We start from the raw sequence: 19,861 nt of genomic DNA, 5'->3' as shown, positions 1-19,861 counted from the left end.
TGCCATTAAAGCAAGACTATGTATCTTTGCAAATAAGATACAACACAATCTTTCAATAAAAAAGTAATGAAATGCAGCCTTACTTGATTTAATACATCTGATGATGGCTAATGTAAGATTACATCCATTGCTGACTTGATGACTCATCTCTACTGTTAGTATACACTTTGTCACAATTTAAAGGTCCCCTATTATACTGTTTTTCATCAATATATTATAGGTCTCAGATATACAAAACATGTCTCTGAAGTGTTTGGCTCTAAATACCAAACAGATCATTGTAGCATCCCATAATCCCCTCTGTTTCAGCCCTGTTTCCAAAGTGCTGATTCTCTGTCTGTTACTTTAGATGAAAATAAGGAGCCCCTCCCCACGCCCCTCTGAGAGATATTTGGTTAAAAAGAACACAATGGTGCTCTAGGAGGAGATTCAGGTGATAAGGTGGGGGGGGGGTTACCTTGGTTGGTGATTGGCTAATGGTTACACAACCCAAAAAATCGTTATGACATCATAAAGTGGCCAAAGTCTGATCAGCTCATTTTCAGACAGGTTTTTATAGAAATGGTTCAGGACAAAAAGAGAGGGGGGCTTTGTTCCTGAAACTTTCAGAATCTCTTTACACAGAGGGGACACATGTTGATGTATACAAGACATGAAAAAGTGGATTTTGCATAATAGGTCCCCTTTGAAGAAGCACATTATTTAAATACATATTTTTTTGAAAGTGAAGAAGATTTATCTTTACCTAGCTTTCTTGATACATGCAGGATTATCTGTACGTTCACACCACACCATGTCAAACGCACTGCTCTAAGTGTATCTTCTGTAACGGAAATACTGTTTTTATCCACTTTATTTTCTAATTAAGTTACCTTCAATGAAACTCAACACTTCCTGCCCTGATGTTGCACATTAAATCCCATCCTATGATGGAGCATAGATGTGGGTGGGCTTTGAATTTATAACACCTACAGCAAGTGTTAACTCAAACAAATAGTAACTTAATTCAACCCTTTCATGCAGGAAATATTATTTGTTTTATAGTTTTCATTAAGTTTCATATCTGAATATGATTCTTTTCACATCCTTTTTAGTTTATAAATGATAGTTCACCTGTATGGTTATTCCTGAGGTACTTGGTGCATCTCCTCTTCTCTCTGCAATTTAAAATGTATGATGATACAAGAATACAATTGAAATGACTCGCTTACAAATACACTTGAATTATTAGTAAAAATTGGAAACAAAAGAGAAACTAAGAGCAGGATTCTGTGCAAACGAACATGCATAATGCTGAATGTACCACATATTGAATACGCCTACATTTAAAGCCCAGTGAAAAGGAACCTGTTAATGACCTGTACTGCCATTCACCAAGGTGTCCCTTCTGTGCATCCGTGCAGAGCAACCACACGTGGAATTAATAATCATTCTCTTTTAATACTTAAGGTGGAAGAGAGAGAAGGGGGGTGGTAGGTGGGTATAACAACAATAATTAAATATTACATACCAGCACCTCATTAACCCCAACATTTCCTTCAGAGGAAACGAGTAGCGAGGAACACGCATGCATGTGCGACCCCCCGCGACCCCCCCGCTCCCTCGCCACATTAGAGCAGAGCACAATGCAGCGGCAGAAGCCTCTGTGGAGCTCATTATGCCCCCGACTAGTGAGAGGACTGTTTAGACAAGCAATTTGTGCCACATGACAGGCCTAATTCCTCATCTGCAACTCAAACATTGACCGTACTGCCCCAAAATGCACCACTCTTCACTTTTAATGAAGAGGACAACACCACTGCCAGCAGAACAACAGCAGTATTTCCCCAAAGTGCCTCAAAGTGTCAATTTGGCACTGAAGACAAAGAAGACAGATTTGTGCTTTTCCTTTGTTGTACTATTATGGATACCACTGGAGAGCTATGAGAGCACACAATACCATCTGATAACTTGTCAAAATGTGAAAATTGCAATAAGAGAAGTATTCCAATTATTCAGCTGTCCTCAAACGGTCTCATTGTGCTGTGTTAGGAGGAAATAATAAGTAATGTTGCTGTCACACACAAACTACAACGTCATGGGGCACTTTGAGTGGTAATATTTGGTGATAACCACATATTGTTGTATTTTAAGAGCAATGCTTTTCCCAGAAATCTCCTGGTGTTGGAACAGCGGTCCTGTATTCAGTGTGTGGATGTAATTGCCGATTACTTGTTTTTCTCACTTTGTCGTTACTATCAGACAAAAGCAAGAGCATTGTATGATCTGTGCAGTTTATGAACAACAGTTTTTATAAACCAGATCAAAAATTAGCGAAAAAATATGGTTTTAAAAAAGAATTACACATGGGCCAATATTTTTAGTACATCTTATGGTTAAAAAAAACAAATGTGACTTTGAAGTAGAATAATATTTTTAACGTGTGCCGTTTCAAGAAAAGTGGTTATGATGTGTCACCAAGAAAATCACACCACAGATTTCTCACTTTCGGTCCATAGATCCATGTAATCATAGTACAACGTGAATAGGTTCTCCTTGGAGGGAGAAGTAGGGAACTTCCTGTCTAAATGCTTATCAACTTTAACAAACCTCTATATCTTCAAGTACTAATGGAAGCTGATTTATTATTAAGCCGCGAACAACAGAATGCATCCCGGTAAATAAAGACAAAAAAGAGAAGTAAAACGTAGCCAATTGCTGCTGATTGATTTCTGCTGATGGGTATTTTTTTGTTGTTCTTGCTCTTTGTTTCAACGTTGGAGGAAGCCGCGCTCTAATCCACATCTCGATGAGTCAGGGCTGCTGGATTATCGCTTCTCTCCGCCTCGCATCTGTGACAATGCCGCCCACATCACAAAGCAGTTGGTGATCATGGGAGGATTACAGTGACTTTATAAAGCCGAGAGGCATTATGTTTACATACAAATATTAAGCACATCAACACTATTGCTAAGCTGTCACACTTTCTATCAAAACATGTAATCGTGCCAATCTTTTCTGCCTTTTTCTGCTTTTTTTCCTCCAATTTCCTCAGGTTTTAAAAGCTCTTTGAAGCAATCAGACATCCACTGTCATGGTTTGGGTTATGTTTTCGAGCCTGTAATTGCTCATATGGACACCACTGTCACTGAAAGAGGAAAATGGACCCTGAATGCCTCACTGGTGGTTTTAAGAGAATAAAGCAGCAACACTACCAGCATAACACTGCTGCTACTGTATAATTATATGAATAGCTTTATGGGTCTTTTGGGCATGCTTGCTTTTCAAATAAAGACCTTTTTGGGAGGAGGGATCTTTTGTTTTGCTCTATCCAATCAGGGGCAATTGATGTCGCATCCACAAAAGCTGTTAAGCAGTTAACACTTTTCACGACACTCGAAAAACAAAATGCTTATGAATCACTGTTACAAAACCCTGCCAGACTGTGTCAATCTCATTCCACGCTTGTCGCCGTTTTTTGGAAAATATTCTATCACTACTTTTCATGGATGTAACTAGGTTGCGAGATACTTATGTAGGAAGATAATGTCCCCATTCTGTATCCCACCTACAGAGCTCTGAGCGGATAATTGTTTATAAAATCAGAGGAAACAGTCATCAGTGAGAGGAAAACAAACTGGGTGAAAGCTAACGTTCATTTTTGGTATGTGAAAGGACAACAACAGAAGTCTCTGGCAGGAAATTAAACAAGCTCTGCGTAGATTTACCACCCCGACTTCAAGACACACACACATCTCAACATAATAATTGATGAACATAATGAAATTATTCTTAAAAGAAAACAGTTGAGTGGATGTTCTCTGCTAAATGATAAGGAAAACATGCCTCTGACTCACAAGCATCCTTTTGGTTTCAAATGTAGTGGAATAACAATTGCAGTATCAATGACAACACATTTGTTTGCCCTCACAGACTCATGCTCACCACACAGGAAATAACACGATGATGTGCAGTAAATGTTGGTGATGATGATTGTTTTCTCATTTAGGCATAGCTGGAAACCCAGTGCTCTTCAACGAGAACGGAGACGCTCCCGGACGCTACGAGATCTACCAATACCAGATCAGAAACCAAACAGCCGAATACAAAATAATCGGCCAATGGACGGATCAACTCAATCTCAACGTGAGCATTTATCTTTTTATACCATGCCACCTCAAAGCAACACAAAGGGCTTGATGGCATTAAGTCTACACGCTTAATGTTTGCATTAGTGTTTGCAATGAAAAATCAATCTCTGCAAAGTTGTTTTCTCCGGCTCTTCAGCTGCGTGTTTGCTCCCTAACTCCACCCGAACCATTTGATAGCGCTTAGTGCCATCTTCAAAGGTGTAAATATCCAGAGTGCACTTTAAATGATTAACAGGGCGGACTGTGATGAAAAGAAAGCCATGAGAGCTTAAGGACAGACATATTTAATATCATCTCTCCAGACGGCATCACTGACTTCCAAAAAAAAACAATACTGTGGGCATGGGGCTATGATGAAGTAACGGTGTTATAACAGTAAATTGAATGAAAGAAACCAAACAAGAAATGTTTTGACAAAATGAAGAGGAAGCCTTGGGCAGGCAATATAAAAAAAGAGTACAAATGAATACATGAGGCCGTTTGAGAGGTGCTTTGCCTTCAACAACGTGCTGTGGAAGAAGAAAAGCAGCGGTTGCGGTGGGCACCTACTGTGGAACGTGCCAGCTCTAAAGCCGCATTTAATTAGTGTTCTTTGAGTTCTTAATTAAATGCACATTTAGAGGCACATTTACCGGCTTTGAATGAACAACCACAATTGAAAATAATTGATAACATGACTTCAAAGAGAGCCGACCCGTTTGAAATGACGTAATATATCTTGACAAGTGTGCTTGTACAAGGGGAAAATCCACAAGGGGAGTAGTAATCCTGAAACAGAATTCATATTTTATTGCTCTGATCGTGGCTAAGTACAGATTTTTCTTTAAACACGGACAACTATTTACAAAATGGGAAAACAATTGAAACACGGTGTCAGTTCCCTGCGGAGCAAACAATATATTACATGTTTCCTCTCGGGTCTTGCCCTTTGTATAATTTGACCTCCCACTGGAGAGTGTTGCGTCGATGAAAATGCTTTATTTGACCCCCTAGTTTGCCCTTTCCCACCCCCACCCAAATAAAAACATAAAAATAGCATGTGAGCAGCCAGGATCAAACAACCACACCGGAAGTAACCAGCGTCAAGATTGTCGTTAATCTCCAGAGGTTCAGGGGATCAATAACACATCACTATCTCTACATGCCACCGTTTATAGAATAATGACAGTTTAGTACTCCACAAATCTCTTCTCTTCTATCTTTGTTGCTCTCTGCGTCTATTAGAGGTCCCCTATTTTACTGTTTTTCATCAATATATTATAGGTCTCAGATATATACAGAAGATGTCTCTGAAGTGTTTGCCTCCAAATACCAAACAGATCATTGTAGCATCCCATAATCCCCTCTGTTTCGGCCCTGTTTCAAAAGTGCTGATTCTCTGTCTGTTACTTTAGATGAAAATAAGGAGCCACTCCCCACGCCCCTCTGAGAGATATTTGGTTAAAAAGAACACAATGGTGCTCTAGGAGGAGATGCAGGTGATCAGGTGGGTGGGGGGGTTACCTTGGTTGGTTATTGGCTAATGGTTACACAAGCCAAAAAATCGTTATGACATCATAAAGTGGCCAAAATCTGATCTGCTCATTTTCAGACAGGTTTTTATATAAATGGATCAGGACAAAAAGAGAGTGAATCTTTTTTCCTGAGACTCTCAGAATCTCTTTACACAGAGGGGACACATGTTTATGTATACAAGAAATGAAGAAGTGGATTTTGCACAATTGGTGACCTTTAACATCTATCTGTGTCCCTCTGCCTCCCTCACAGGTCCGCTCCATGCAGTGGCCCGGCGGTGTCCGTCAGATCCCGTCCTCCATCTGCAGCCTGCCCTGTCAGCTGGGCGAGCGCAAAAAGGTGGTGAAGGGCATCCCGTGCTGCTGGCACTGTGAGCGCTGCGACGGCTATCAGTACCAGGCGGACACCTTCACCTGTAAGATGTGCCGCTTTGATTTGCGGCCCAACGTCAATCACACGGACTGCGTTCCAATCCCCATCGTCAAGCTAGAGTGGAGCTCCCCATGGGCCGTCATCCCCGTGCTCATCGCGGTCCTTGGCATCATGGCCACCGTGTTTGTGGTGGTCACCTTTGTCCGCTACAATGACACTCCCATTGTGAAAGCATCAGGCCGGGAGCTCAGCTACGTGCTGCTAACGGGGATCTTCCTCTGTTACGCCACCACGTTCCTGATGATTTCCACCCCTGATGTTGGAATCTGCTCCCTCCGAAGGATCTTCTTGGGGTTGGGCATGAGCATTAGCTATGCTGCCCTGCTCACCAAAACCAATCGTATTTACCGCATCTTCGAGCAGGGGAGCATGTCTGTCAGTGCGCCCAAGTTAATATCTCCCGCCTCCCAGCTGATCATCACTTTCAGCCTGGCCTCGATGCAGCTGCTCGGTGTGTGCATATGGTTCGGCGTGGATCCCTCCAAGGCCATTATTGACTATGAGTACCAGCGGGCGCCTGACCCGACGTTGGCTCGCGGTGTGCTCAAGTGTGACATCTCTGACCTGTCTCTCATCTGCCTGCTGGGCTACAGCATGCTGCTCATGGTCACCTGCACAGTCTACGCCATTAAAACCAGAGGAGTGCCGGAGACGTTCAACGAGGCCAAACCCATTGGCTTCACCATGTACACCACCTGCATCATATGGCTAGCTTTCATCCCAATCTTCTTTGGCACTTCACAGTCCACAGAAAAGGTGAGCTTACAACTGTGTGTGTTTATTTTCCTTTTGTCAAACAGCTTTTATTTCAAACTCATGGCAATACTTCAAGGGTTTTAGAAATCTTCCGAGATACATATACATTTTTTATCAAATCTGTTCATTTCTGATTGAAGGTATTTCATCGTACTTGCATTTTCTACGTTCTGATTATTATACTTCTAAGTAAACAAAATGTATCTGACTATAGTTCTACTTTGCAGAATACATTTTGCATTCAAAACATATGGCTGTGTAAAATATGATGCATTTTCAAAGACACAACCAGTAATACCATTTTAGCTTCTGACTCCTTAAAACAGACTTTAAAAGTACTTACTGTACATTATCATTTCAAAATACTCATAAGTACTTTCACTACTGGACTAATGTGGAATATATTTGTAACTACAGTTCAGCAATGTTTATAGTTTTCCCTCAGTCTCAGCAGACCTTTAATGTTCATTTTCTACCTAACATATTCCACTCTGCCTTTATTTTATGAAAAGACCCCTTTTTGAAATGAAGCTAAAACAACAACTGAAAATAGGGACGGCATGTAGAAGCCTCATGTTTAAATAAACGTATATATATTATATATGCTTACAACCTACCAAATGTGGACACAGAGTTTCATAAGTGCTTTTTCTAATAAATACATGCAAGCCTCGGACTCACATATATGTGATGGTTGTTTGCCACAGTGCATCAGAGACCCCTGAGTTCTTTACACAAACACACTCTAACACTTATATTCCTGTGTCAGATCAATGTGCCTTACGGCGTGAACCGTGGCGTGGATCACATCTACTTGGAGCACTGGGAGGCTACAGGTCAAGAGGGATGCAAAGGGGGCATGGACATGGAAGCTGGGCTTAGAACTCACATTGAGTCAAATCCGTGTGGGTACAAAGCCAAAGGGGCCAAACAATGAGAGTAGAAATGCGCAGATCTGGTTGAAAGCGGTCTTTTGGCAGAGCAACAAAAGGGGCTCAATGGTTACAAGAGGGACGGTCGTGAGGGAAAAGCCTCATACTGGCACGGGCACTATCAGCGGTGCCAGCAATGGGTCTGACAGATGCAACAAATTAATCCTTACCTCCTTCCCTCTGGGATTAAACAAAACAATGCATCAAAACGTTGGCCTGGAAAACTGGCTGTGATAGTAACCTTGTGGAAAAACGCTCTTGAGAAATCGAGTGTGCGCATTGTGTCGAGCTCAGCCCCCCAAAAATATTTTTTATAGTCTACAGCATTGCAGAAAATCTGCATAGGACTGCAGCCAATTGAATTACATTAATATTGCAGTATGTGACCAGCAGTACAATAGCTTATTTTCATATGCTGCATGTTGTGTTACCACTACAAAGTCCAAAGTTCTGTGAATCTGCATATTGGCTTTCTCCTGCACCATACGTAAATCTCCTGCTGTTAACCTAAACTGAGCAACAGCAGCAACATGTTGAAAACAACCAGAGTCCTGCTGAGCTCAACATGTTCAGGAAAGTTTACAGAAATGTCACAAAAAAACAGTTTTGATCATTTTGCGCGATAAAGGAAAAGCAATTCAAGTTTGAAGTGCACATTATTTTTTTATTTAACTGTTGCGCATCTTAGGGCGCATGTCAACAGCAGCAGCCGCCAGCCGTGCATATCAGCGAGTTCTTTGTTTAATCATGCCATCTCCTCTCTCTGAAGATGAAAGAGAATTATACAATCACAGAGAGTGAACAGCTTTTTTAGGAGGATGAGGTAATCCATTTGCTAGCATGGCTTTGAATCGTAAAATAGAAAGGAGAGCAAAGAAAATATTTGAAGGGTGTGAAGTGAAGACCTACTTTTTGTTTCTTCTTCTTCTACTTCTTCTTCTTTTCCTCCTCCTATACCTCAGATTCATTTCATTTTAAACCCTAAATACTTCCCTCACCAGCTTAAATATATCATTTTCCAAATAATAATGACTCACTCTTTAATTATTATTCCCTGCATAAAGAAACGGTGTACACAATGTCTGGGAGATAGTTCCACTTTTATCATTTTGAAAACTTCCACCATTGCCCTCAGCGTTGTTAAGGTAAGACATGAAATGGAAGACAAAATCTTGCTTCAGGGAAATGTCCTACATTTTTTTCTTTCCTCATTTAAGAGAGAATAATCATATTTAATATCCCAGAGGGCTTTTGAATGTCTAGTCGTGAGAACTTAATCTAACTCACACTTTAATATGTTTTTCTCTTCTTTTTTTTCCTTATACTGTAGACTTTGCTCTGAAGAACAGAGACAGCAATCGGTGCTTTCAGTCCTGTCCACTGAAGCAACACATTTTACATTACAGAGGCCCTATTCTGCTTTTTGAGTTTTCCCTTTCCTGTAGTGTGTTAAATATGTGTTTTAGTTCATGTCAATGGTCTGAAACGCCTCGAATGGACTCCCTTGTATACTTCTGTAACATAGTGACATCACTATGTAACACTCAAGCTTCATCTCTAAGAGGTTGATCAATCACAACAGAGCCGGCCAGCTAACCAATCAGAGCAGACTGGGCTCTGGTTTCAGACAGAGGGTGAAAAGAGGTGCTGCAGCACAGGCAGTATGAGAAAAATAAAGAGCTTTTTGAACATTAAAGCATGGAGACATGTCACAGTAGAGAGACAAAATACAACTATGAACCTTACAATTAGAATAATATGTGCTCTTTAAAGTGACATATTAGGCAAATAAAGAAGCATTGAGACGCTGCAACAGTATATAGACTGCCTTTCTTCTCCCCTTAATCGTATGCAGTTGTTATATTAACCAAAGTAACATTCATTTTAAACCATCAGTTACCTTGCAGATCTGGATGATTAAAACCCAATATATAATCAACTAATACATTGTGATATATCATTATGAGTTATTATAAAAGCAGTAAAGGGTCATTATATCATCAGCTCCTATACTTAGCCCAACCTTCACCAGCTGCCACATTTACGCACCAATGACTTTAATGCAGCAATAGGTTATTCACAAATGTTTCATTCTGTATATTTATACTATTGATACTTAAAGTCTCCTTTGATGCTACATTTTGTGTACTATTTACTTGAATAGGATTTGGAATGCAGGGCTGTACAGAGTTATGTAGAGTTGCTATTTTTCTTCTAAGATCTGAGTAATTCTTCCACCACTGAAAACAGATGCATTGTTTCTACAGACATAATGTCATCCCGAGGAAAGAGGCATCACCTGCAACCGTGACGATTCAATAAAACTGTATTTTGTTGATTCATTTGGAGCACTTGTGAGGTTTGACTGCCTCACAAAGTAGCTGGTGTTGCTGTGCTAGGCTTCATGTAGAAAACAAACAAACCCTGTGACTGATTCTCTGAGCTCTTACATAAACAATGTTCCTTATTTAAGGAATTACCATGTCAAAGAAAAACACCTCATAATCATTTTACTGTAAATGGCAGGCCGCACAAAGCCTCGCTCACAGCCCACGTTGACACGTCTTTCAGAGCAATTAAATGCTCCACTTCCTCCGGGTCCTGATTCACCTTATCGAGCGGCGTATGTGCTCATAGCCCCTTTTCAGCGCGCCCTGCCTCGGCGTTACAAGCACAGTCATTTATTTGTCATCTGGTGCCAGGATAAAAGTAACAAATGCCATGGGAGGCGCTCTTTATCATTCAAACAGGGACATCTGGTCTGATCTATGGAGCGTGATCACCAAGCGTTATGCTAGCCTCAGGAATAGACGTGACACCTGCTTACCTGGAGAAGCAGTTTAAATCACAGGCAGGAGGCGTCGGACAATAGCATGCATGGGAATGAGGCTTCAGAACAATAGGCTCGCTTCAAATTCAATCAGCCCACACAAAGAAGGTCCTGCCATGACACCGCATGAATGGACTGATGAATTGAGTGTTGTTTATTTCTCTATGAAGTAGACATCACACTATTGGCACTGTTAACTCAGCGACAAAATACAAAGTGCTGTTAGTACACTAGTCAGACAAAGAGTGGGAGTTCAAGGAGCCCGGGTGTCAGACGGGTGAGTTCCTCACTGCGACCCGTTACCTCCTCCTGAGCTCCCTTTCCATTCCTCTCATTGTCTCTTTTGGGCTCAAAGATAAACAGCTTTCTTCTCAGTAATATCCCGCAGGCCCAATAATAAATAATGAAGATTGATGCTACAGAGCAGAGGGAGCTGAAAAGCATCCTGGACTTCAGAGAGCAGTATTTCATTAGGCCTGCAGCAGAGCAGCCCTCTGGGTCCCGGATGTCGACCTCTGGGTGCTCCAATAATATGCGAACAGGCCGAGAAGCTAATCAAGGCCGAACAATTGTGATCTGTACAAACGACATTCCCAAATGCAGCTATATCATTGCGTCCCCCTGGGCTTCTGTTTGTTTATTAGCTTAATTAGAGTGCAATTAAAGTGAATTCCAATGCAGCAAGCCTCTGAACATATTCATAGCATGCTGAGAAATAACATGGTGGCGTAATGTATAAAGGGAGTTATGCTGTTTAATTTGATAGTTTGAATCCCGAAGCAGAAGCTCTCTAGAGTCTGTGGTTGGAAATAGAATCTGTTTACATTTATTAACCCTAAAATGGATCTTATCAGCTATCACAGACGTTCTCTCTCTGCTCTGTAGGCGGTGTTGTGGGATTTATTTTAACTCCTCTCATGTTATATGTGCAGATAGATCCTCATTGTTTTCCTCTGCGTCTAGTTCAGTCATTACTGCCGCCATATACTTCTTCTCCTATGTTATTGTTTTCCCCTCAGTCGAGATCTGCTGATGGCAACGTGATGAGAGGTGTGTGAGATATACAGCAACTCGCTTTTATGAGCTCCAGTGTGTGCATGCTCTGTGCACTGCAATCAGGAGGAAACACATGAATGGATTGAACACTGGAGTTGGTCTGACACTGAAATAAGGAGTCCATTTGTAAGGAAACGCAGCGCTCCATGAAGCAGTACAGTGGGAGCTTTATTTGTGTGTGTGTGTGATTCAGTGGCACCTTTGAGGAAATACCAAACCTAGCTATACTGATTTCAAATAAGGGCCGGGTTACAATTCTTCGTGGTGAACGTACTGTGACAATTGAATCGGTAAATTAGCAGGGCTGGCATACCAGCCAAGATTAGCTTATATTAGATATATATATATTGGTTTGCCGTAGATGTCAACTGATAAATAACAAAATATACGTTTGAGATCATTTAGAAACAGTGATGCCATTAACTGGAAAGTGCTAAAAACATGCAATGGGGCCCAATTATGCTCATTTCCAGTTTTCATATTTGTATGTAGTGTCTCTACTATGACATGTTTACATGCTTTAATGTTCAAAAAGCTCTTTATTCTTCTCATACTGTCTGTGCTGCAGCACCTCTTTTCACCCTCTGTCTGAAACCAGAGTCCAGTCTGCTCTGATTGGTTAGCTGGCCGGCTCTGTTGTGATTGGTCAACCACTAAGAGATGTACATGTCATGTCAAATTGACTGACTTTTATGTCAGATTTATAACTTTGATCCTAAAAAAATTACATTTTATTTCAACTAGAGTTTAGACGTCTAATATTTAGTTAAATGATGGAAATTGATAATTTAAGTAAAAACTAGATGACTTCAATCAGTTAGTTTTATTATTATAAATTAAATTTTTAAGACTCAGACAAAACAACATTCAAAGATGTCACGTTTTTTATTTTCTGATGTTTTATAGACAATTGAATTGGCCCAATAAAAATGTAGTATGCTCAAAGACGAAGATAACTTCTTCTTCCCCATGTTTTTCTGTTCATTGTAATACTAATTTACTCTTACTACCGTATCTTAGAGTACATACTGAGTGACTTTTCTTCTTTGTTGAAAGTCACAGAGTTTCCTTTTCTGTTTATGTCGAGAACAGCTTGGGTTCAACAGTCCGTCCCTGAGGCTGCAGTGAGCCGAGCCCAGATGGGGGGTGGGGGCTCTGCAGCTGTCCCTCCATCATACAGCCCCCATTCTTCTCTCCAGCCAGCGGTCCCACATGGCACCACGACTGGCTGAGATGAGATGTAGCCAGTCCCCGCTGAAAGCACTGTGGAGAGTCACAAATAATACAAACAAACAAGATATTTAGGCAGGGGTCACGGATGGGAAGCTAATGTGACTCTGCTTTGATGAAAAAGGCAGGGACCTACACGAGGGGCTCTGCCAGCTGCTGATGGAACGCCAAAAGGAAGGAATAATACTATTGAGACGGAATCACAAGTTGCTTTCTCACATGCATCTGTCCCTGAAATATTCAGGAAAATGTTCCCGCATGGAGGTTTAGGGGAATCTGCACGATCAATTTCCAACCTCAAGACGTAGTAAGATTTCAGGGGGGAAAAAACGGTTAACCTGTGCTGTGAATGAAAGCCGTACAATTACAAGGACGAGCACGTAATCGATTATATCTGTCTGAAAAAGAGACTTGAACCAATCACAAGACTTGGCTCATGAGTTATTTGACTCATCTTGCCCCATCTATAGCAGCATTTACACGGCATGTTTAAAAAGTGAAAATCTCTAGTGATGCTTGAAAGTTTATTCCACTAATTGAATGGAAACTATATGGGAAAGAGGCCATATCAAATATTTACAGTGTAGCGCCTTTGAATAAAAGCATCTTTTAGTTGCATTTTACGTCATGGTTGATTCTGATCTATCAGCACATGTTATCATCATGTTTCTGAATATTTCAGTCAGCGTTACACATGAGAATCAGTTTTCATGGTAGCCTAAGAACAATAATTAATTAATTAAATGTATGTAAAATATGTCTGTCTCCTAAACAGAAGAAGCATGTTTCTACAGGAATTATTGTTTTGAGTCTTAATAAATGCATTTTAAAATACCAAACTCCACAAAAACAGCTTCTGCTTTAGACAGAAAAGATTACGTGTAAAAAAAAAACGTGGTGATAGTTTATCTTGTTTCCCATGGCAACAGATGCAGAGCGGATGCTGGAGTGGCAGTATTATTACATTTTTTCAACACATATATACAATCGGCAAGCAAGAAAGACGAACCATATTAAAAACAAGTTTCCATATGCTGGATGAATATTGTCTTGTTTACTGTAACAACAACAGTCCTATCTTCGTTCTAAGGCCAACTCTGGTATCTTACAATCTTATTCTACAATAAAAAATGTCATGTTTTGATACAGGATTTTTTATTTCCAGAGTGCTGATGCTGACTGCTGCCAGCTTCTGCTCACATTAGAGTAAATATTCTGTAACGTGGGGCAGCTCCTTAATTTAGCTTTCACATGGATTAAACTGGCACACAACAACTTGTTGACAGTATGTGATACGTTAACACAGTGATGTCCTATTTTTCAAGCAAAAATAGCATATAATCTATTTCATATAATGCTTTCATGTATATTTTATATATATATATAACATATGTGGCTTCTTGGCAGCATTTTAATCACTGCTCAAATTATTCCAGATGTGGCATAAAAAATATTAACGTGTTTTTTCCTTGTGTGGGAGAGATAAGCAACATCCGGTTGTAAATGCCGTGGAGGACAGTTGTATCGTATTTCAGCCAAAAACACTAAATTATAATAACAACATTTGTAAGGTTATTTTATGATAGGCTGTTTACCAGTATGACCTTATATCAACTAGAAACTGATTTTGGTCATAAGTATGCTCGCATCACGATCTGTATGTGCCCTGTTGCGTTTGTTATATTCGCAAAAAGTTGGCAACGTTGACAAAACAGGAAAACCTCATACCCCAGATGGAGAAGAAAATCATAAAATACTTTGCTTCGACTCAATTAGTGTTCATATTTGACTTTATTAAAAAGGCTACTGGTTTGATGAAACTTGTGTAGTTCCTTCAAGTTGGAGATTATGTATCTGTCAGTAATCCTCAAAGGTTTACGTAGACGTTGTTATTACACATTTGCTCTAGTGTCTAAATCAGGGGTGTCCAAACTACGGCCCGGGGGCCAACTGCAGCCCGTTGTCCATTTTGAGTTGGCCCACAGCAAATTCAAAAAGTATAATAGATTTTGTTCTTAAAGCACATCCAAGTATCAAGCATAATTGACCTACATTTGATTGATTTTGCTGACTTACTGTATAACTTAACTTATGAGGCCAATCCCTTCATATGTTTTTCTGTATGTGGCCCTCAGTGAAAAAAGTTTGGAAACCCTGGGTCTAAATGATGTGAACGCAGCACGGAACTTTTAGAAAAAGGTGGCAAACACAAAGAGTTTTAAGAGTTTCTGCTGTAAAGAATACAGTTATGTTTAATTCATGGTATTTATTTTAGCGCTTATATTACATATATTAGACATGTCATACGTTGGATACTGTGGACAATAGCCATACTTTAGATGCATTGAAGTCTGCGGTATCATTAAATTGTAACCATTCAAAGTATTTCTTCTCAAATGGCCAGTCAAGCACTCAGAACCTTGTAGGATGTACAGCTTGCCTTCGTCTTTAATGCTTCCCTGAAGATGACTCATTAATACACAGCAGCTTTGCAAACAATTAAAATGGAATGAGTGGGAATAATACTCTGCGCCGCCCTCCCCCATCATTCAGAGGATCTGACCATGTGGAAAATATTCACAAACTTGTCTCTTTTTTTATCGGTCTGCTTGTTATGAATCAGAAAAATATCTCATACACTGCCATTATCAAATCTGTGTGCAGGTTGACGTGATGGCCATATTAAAACTAGCACGGCAGAAAATTAAACAAACAAGGTGGCGTAGGCTGGTTCGGCTTACGCGCCATAAAGCAGATGAGATGCTGATTTAAAGCAAGTTTTATAACACCGCTTGCAGTAAATAGTATGGAGCGTACAGCATACTGGACGCAGTATAAATACTTAAACGACAGCTTGGCCAACCTACGCGTCATTGGATGCTCTAATCAGAATGACACACAGCAGATGTCACTCTACACATATAGAAACATCTGACAAATCTAATAAAAGAGCTAAACTGTTTGTGTTGTTTTGCAGATGTACATCCAAACCACCACGCTGACCATCTCCGTGAGTCTGAGCGCCTCCGTGTCTCTCGGGCTGCTCTACATGCCCAAGGTCTACGTGGTTCTCTTCCACCCCGAGCAGAATGTGCCCAAGCGCACACGCAGCCTGAAGGCGGTGGTTACTGCCGCCACCATGTCCAACAAGTTCAACCCCAAGGCTGGACTCAGACCCAACGGAGAGGCCAAGACCGAGCTGTGCGAAAGCCTGGAAACACAAAGTAAGAGCATGCATGCTAATGAGGATTAAAAGCACCCAGTTGTATTTATTTTCTGGCATATTCTGTCGTTCAGTTTCTGTAAAGCAAACACATTGGTGCGGACATATGAAGCACAGTGAAAAATAATCACTGATTAGCAGATGTGTGGTATGTTAACTAACACTTCATAGAATCCAGTAATTGTCCCATTGTTGTTTGTGGGGTAGGGGGGGGGGGGGGGGGTGGATATCGTTTGCAAGTCAGATGAAGCATTATAGGATACTTAGTTATGAGTGTGGGGGGTGAAGTCTGTTGTCAACAAAGAAACACATTCTGCTAAACATTTTAACTACACTCCAGTGAAACCTTCACATATGGCAAGTGAAACATTATTTGTATTATGTCATTTTATTTTCAATATTTGACTGAATTTAGAGGCTACAGGTGAAATCTGACCATTATCACATATTATAGTATACATAAAATGTTAATAAACAGAAAAAGTATATGCTTTGATATTGCAGCATTACTACAAAATAGAAATGATTATATCTAAAATAAAAGGCTATCAAAATGTGTGAACCAGTCAGATAAATGACTTCAGTCTTAATGTGGTTGAGGGCACCAATGACCTAATCTAACCACACATATATGTGTTCATCAATGACTTCAACTACTTATTAAACTGTGGTTATAGTCATTTATGAGATTCAGCTTCTCAAATGTAAGTATATGGAACTTTTTATGTGTAAATATAATATCTTTGTGTTTTGGACAAAACACTTAATTTCAAGACCTCACCTTGGGTTCTAGAACAATGTGAACTGTATAAAAAAACAATAAATCAAAATAATAATAATAATCCAGAGAACAACTATTAAAATCATTGTTTGCAGTCAGAGTTAAAACTAATTGAAAAAACACATTTTTCTTATCTGAAACAGCTGAGCGCCTCTGACGTGCCCCCAACGAATCTGACTATCAATACAATTATGCGACTGTATCAGTTACACACACGTAAAGTAAATGATGACTTGAGTAATTGAGTCAGCAGAAATGACTCATGTGATGTCCACAACGCTCTTCATCAGCTCACCGTTTGAGAATGGTTCAACGGGTCATGTCAGATATTGATTTTGCTGCGTCTGGCCTGTTATAAAAAGGAAATGGAGCCTATTGTCACACATTTAAAAGCTGTGTTTACTCCTTACTTTCCCACGCTGCTGAGAAATGTTTCCCTTCACAGTAGAATAAAAGAGCTAACCGTATATTCCCCGTTAACACAGAAAACAGAAATCCATATAAACTGTGTGACAATGCAACAATGGGGGTGGGGCCAATCGGAATAGCCACATGTAAACACACGGTGCAACATTAATTCCTTCCACTGCTTTAAGTTTCCGTGGAGGGTTAATAGGGCCTTTTGTTACAATAAGTGGCGAGAAGGCAAAGGCGCAGTATTGATAGCCAGCAGCCATTTATTCTGATGGGGTTACCGTTTACAGGGCTTTACAGTGCATGGCTATTTGAATAAGCACCATTTGTCATTGTCATCGCCACTGTGGATATATGGCTTGATGAAATTGAAAAATTCCTGTCTGGGCCGGCGCCCACAACTGCCGAGATCTGGTGGGCGATATGTCAGGATTTATCTGCTCCACCTCAGCGAATCAGCTAACACGGTCTGCGGAGACAAGCGGGAAGTTGAAGCCTGATGGCTGAAGGAAAATAAGGTGTGGGGGGGCAGGAGGCTTTACTGAAACCCCCATCTGCTGTAGGTAGAACAGACATTTAGGGAGGGCAACAATAAAGCCAGAGTTGAGGATTTATTAGAGAATTTTATTGGCTTTTGCTACACTGCAGCATTAGGACTAAACACATGTTTGCACTATTTGGCGTTTCCTCTTGTGGAAAAAAAAGGCAGATCAAAACACCCACTCCACCTTTAGAAGTCTTTCTTATCTCACAGGTTACTACAGTTACATTACATTACATTGCATTTAGCTGACGCTTTTATCCAAAGCGACTTACAATAAGTGCATTCGACCAACAAGATACAAACTTGAAGAAAACAGAATCATATAAGTACATCAGGTTTCATAGAGCCAAAACATTTCAAGTGCTACTCAAATAGCTTTAGATAAGCCAGTCCTTTGTTAGTATATAAGTGCTTTGTTAGCAATTCTTTGTTAGTGCTTCTATCGCTCGAAGTGGAGTCGAAAGAGATGAGTTTTCAGTCTGCGCCGGAAGATGTGTAGGCTTTCTGCTGTCCTGATTTCAATGGGGAGCTCATTCCACCATTTTGGAGCCAGGATAGCAAACCGACATGTTTTTGCTGATGGGAACTTGGGTCCCCCTCGCAGCGCTGGTGCAGCGAGCCATTTGGCCGATGCAGAGCGGAGTGCACGTGCTGGGGTGTACAGTTTAACCATGTCCTGGATGTAGGAAGGGCCAGATCCATTCACAGCATGGTACGCAAGTACCAGTGTCTTGAAGTGAATTTTAGCAGTTACTGGAAGCCAGTGAAGTGAGCGGAGGAGCGGCGTGGTGTGGGAACATTTAGGAAGGTTGAAGACCAGGCGAGCCGCTGCATTCTGGATGAGCTGCAGAGGTCGGATGGCACATGCAGGTAGACCAGCCAGGATGGAGTTGCAGTAGTCTAGGCGTGAGATGACGAGAGCCTGGGCCAGAATCTGCGTCGCTTTCTGGGTCAGATGGGGACGTATCCTCCTGATGTTGTAAAGCGTGTATCTGCAGCAGCGGGTTGTAGCAGCGATGTTTGCAGTGAAGGACAGTTTGTTATCTAGGGTCACACCCAGTTCAACTTGACCTCATTCTAATCTAATTTTTCTCTTTCAGATTACCCAACAAAGCAAACATACATCAGCTACAGCAATCATGCAATCTAAGGGACAAAGGTTCTCATCATAATTCAGGATTTACAATAAAAACACGCAGTGGAGTTTCACACAGCCGGCATAAAAAATTGATGTGTCATTGTACGGGTGGAGATCACCACCAGCCCAAAGACGTGAAGTGAGGAGAGACCACAGGGACCGACAGACAGGGGAACAGATAACCGTACAAATGCAAGGTCCCATCTTCTGTCTGCCTCAAGAGAATACACACACACAAAAAAAAATAAAATACTTGCATGGCAGAGGCCGGGAGACTGATGGACGGAGCTTTACTTTTGAGTGTTTACATTTCAGCTGTGTCCTCTTTCCTAGACTTCTCCGTTATCTTGAGCCGTGTTGACGGAAACTGAACTAAAATCAAGAATATGTTCAGGTGTTCTCTGTGTTGTCTGCCAGTTTTGAAAAGCCGTAATCTCTCTGAAAACCCTCAAGGCATCACAAGGGATTAATCAACACCAAAAAGGCATGAAAACATGGACAAGGGGGGAGGGGTGTGTTTGTTTTTCTTTCTATATGTCATCTGGTCTCATGAGTAAAACTACTGGAAAGGGCGATCATCTCAACAATGCAACAAATCTGAACTGGACTCCATGTTTTTTTATTTTCCAGGATTAATAAAGAAGGACTCTAAGACGGTCTCTGCCAATTTCGCGCATGCCTCAAAATCCTGTGTTGTGTTGTTAAAAGAAAAAAATAAGAAAAAGAAAAAATAATATATTTGGAATGCGTTTTAAACTCTGTTGCAGCGTTGTTAACAATTGTTTGGGCATGAGCCCGTTGTACGTTGAAACTGTTCTCAAATGGTGAAGGTCTAGTGAGTGATTATTTATCTGTGCTTAAATGAGGCCATGATTTGTAT

General features: G+C 40.7%; 1 protein-coding gene across 1 annotated transcript in view; it reads left to right on the top strand.

Moving 5' to 3' along the window:
- The window catches only part of LOC117489718 (metabotropic glutamate receptor 4-like), a 141,485-nt gene extending 122,259 nt beyond the window's left edge, over positions 1–19,226 (top strand). The window contains exons 7-10 of the mRNA XM_034139239.1: positions 3,989–4,125; positions 5,898–6,833; positions 15,859–16,105; positions 18,944–19,226. Coding sequence (XP_033995130.1) covers positions 3,989–4,125; positions 5,898–6,833; positions 15,859–16,105; positions 18,944–18,993 — 1,370 coding nt within the window. The 3' untranslated portion in view covers positions 18,994–19,226. The remainder of the gene's footprint in view (positions 1–3,988; positions 4,126–5,897; positions 6,834–15,858; positions 16,106–18,943) is intronic.
- The last annotated feature ends 635 nt before the right edge of the window (positions 19,227–19,861 follow it).

This window comes from Trematomus bernacchii, unplaced genomic scaffold, assembly GCF_902827165.1.
Source record: "Trematomus bernacchii unplaced genomic scaffold, fTreBer1.1, whole genome shotgun sequence".
Classification (NCBI taxonomy): Eukaryota; Metazoa; Chordata; class Actinopteri; order Perciformes; family Nototheniidae; genus Trematomus; species Trematomus bernacchii.
The sequence above is the reverse complement of the archived record's forward strand: the minus strand, read 5'-3'. Positions and strand labels throughout refer to the sequence as shown.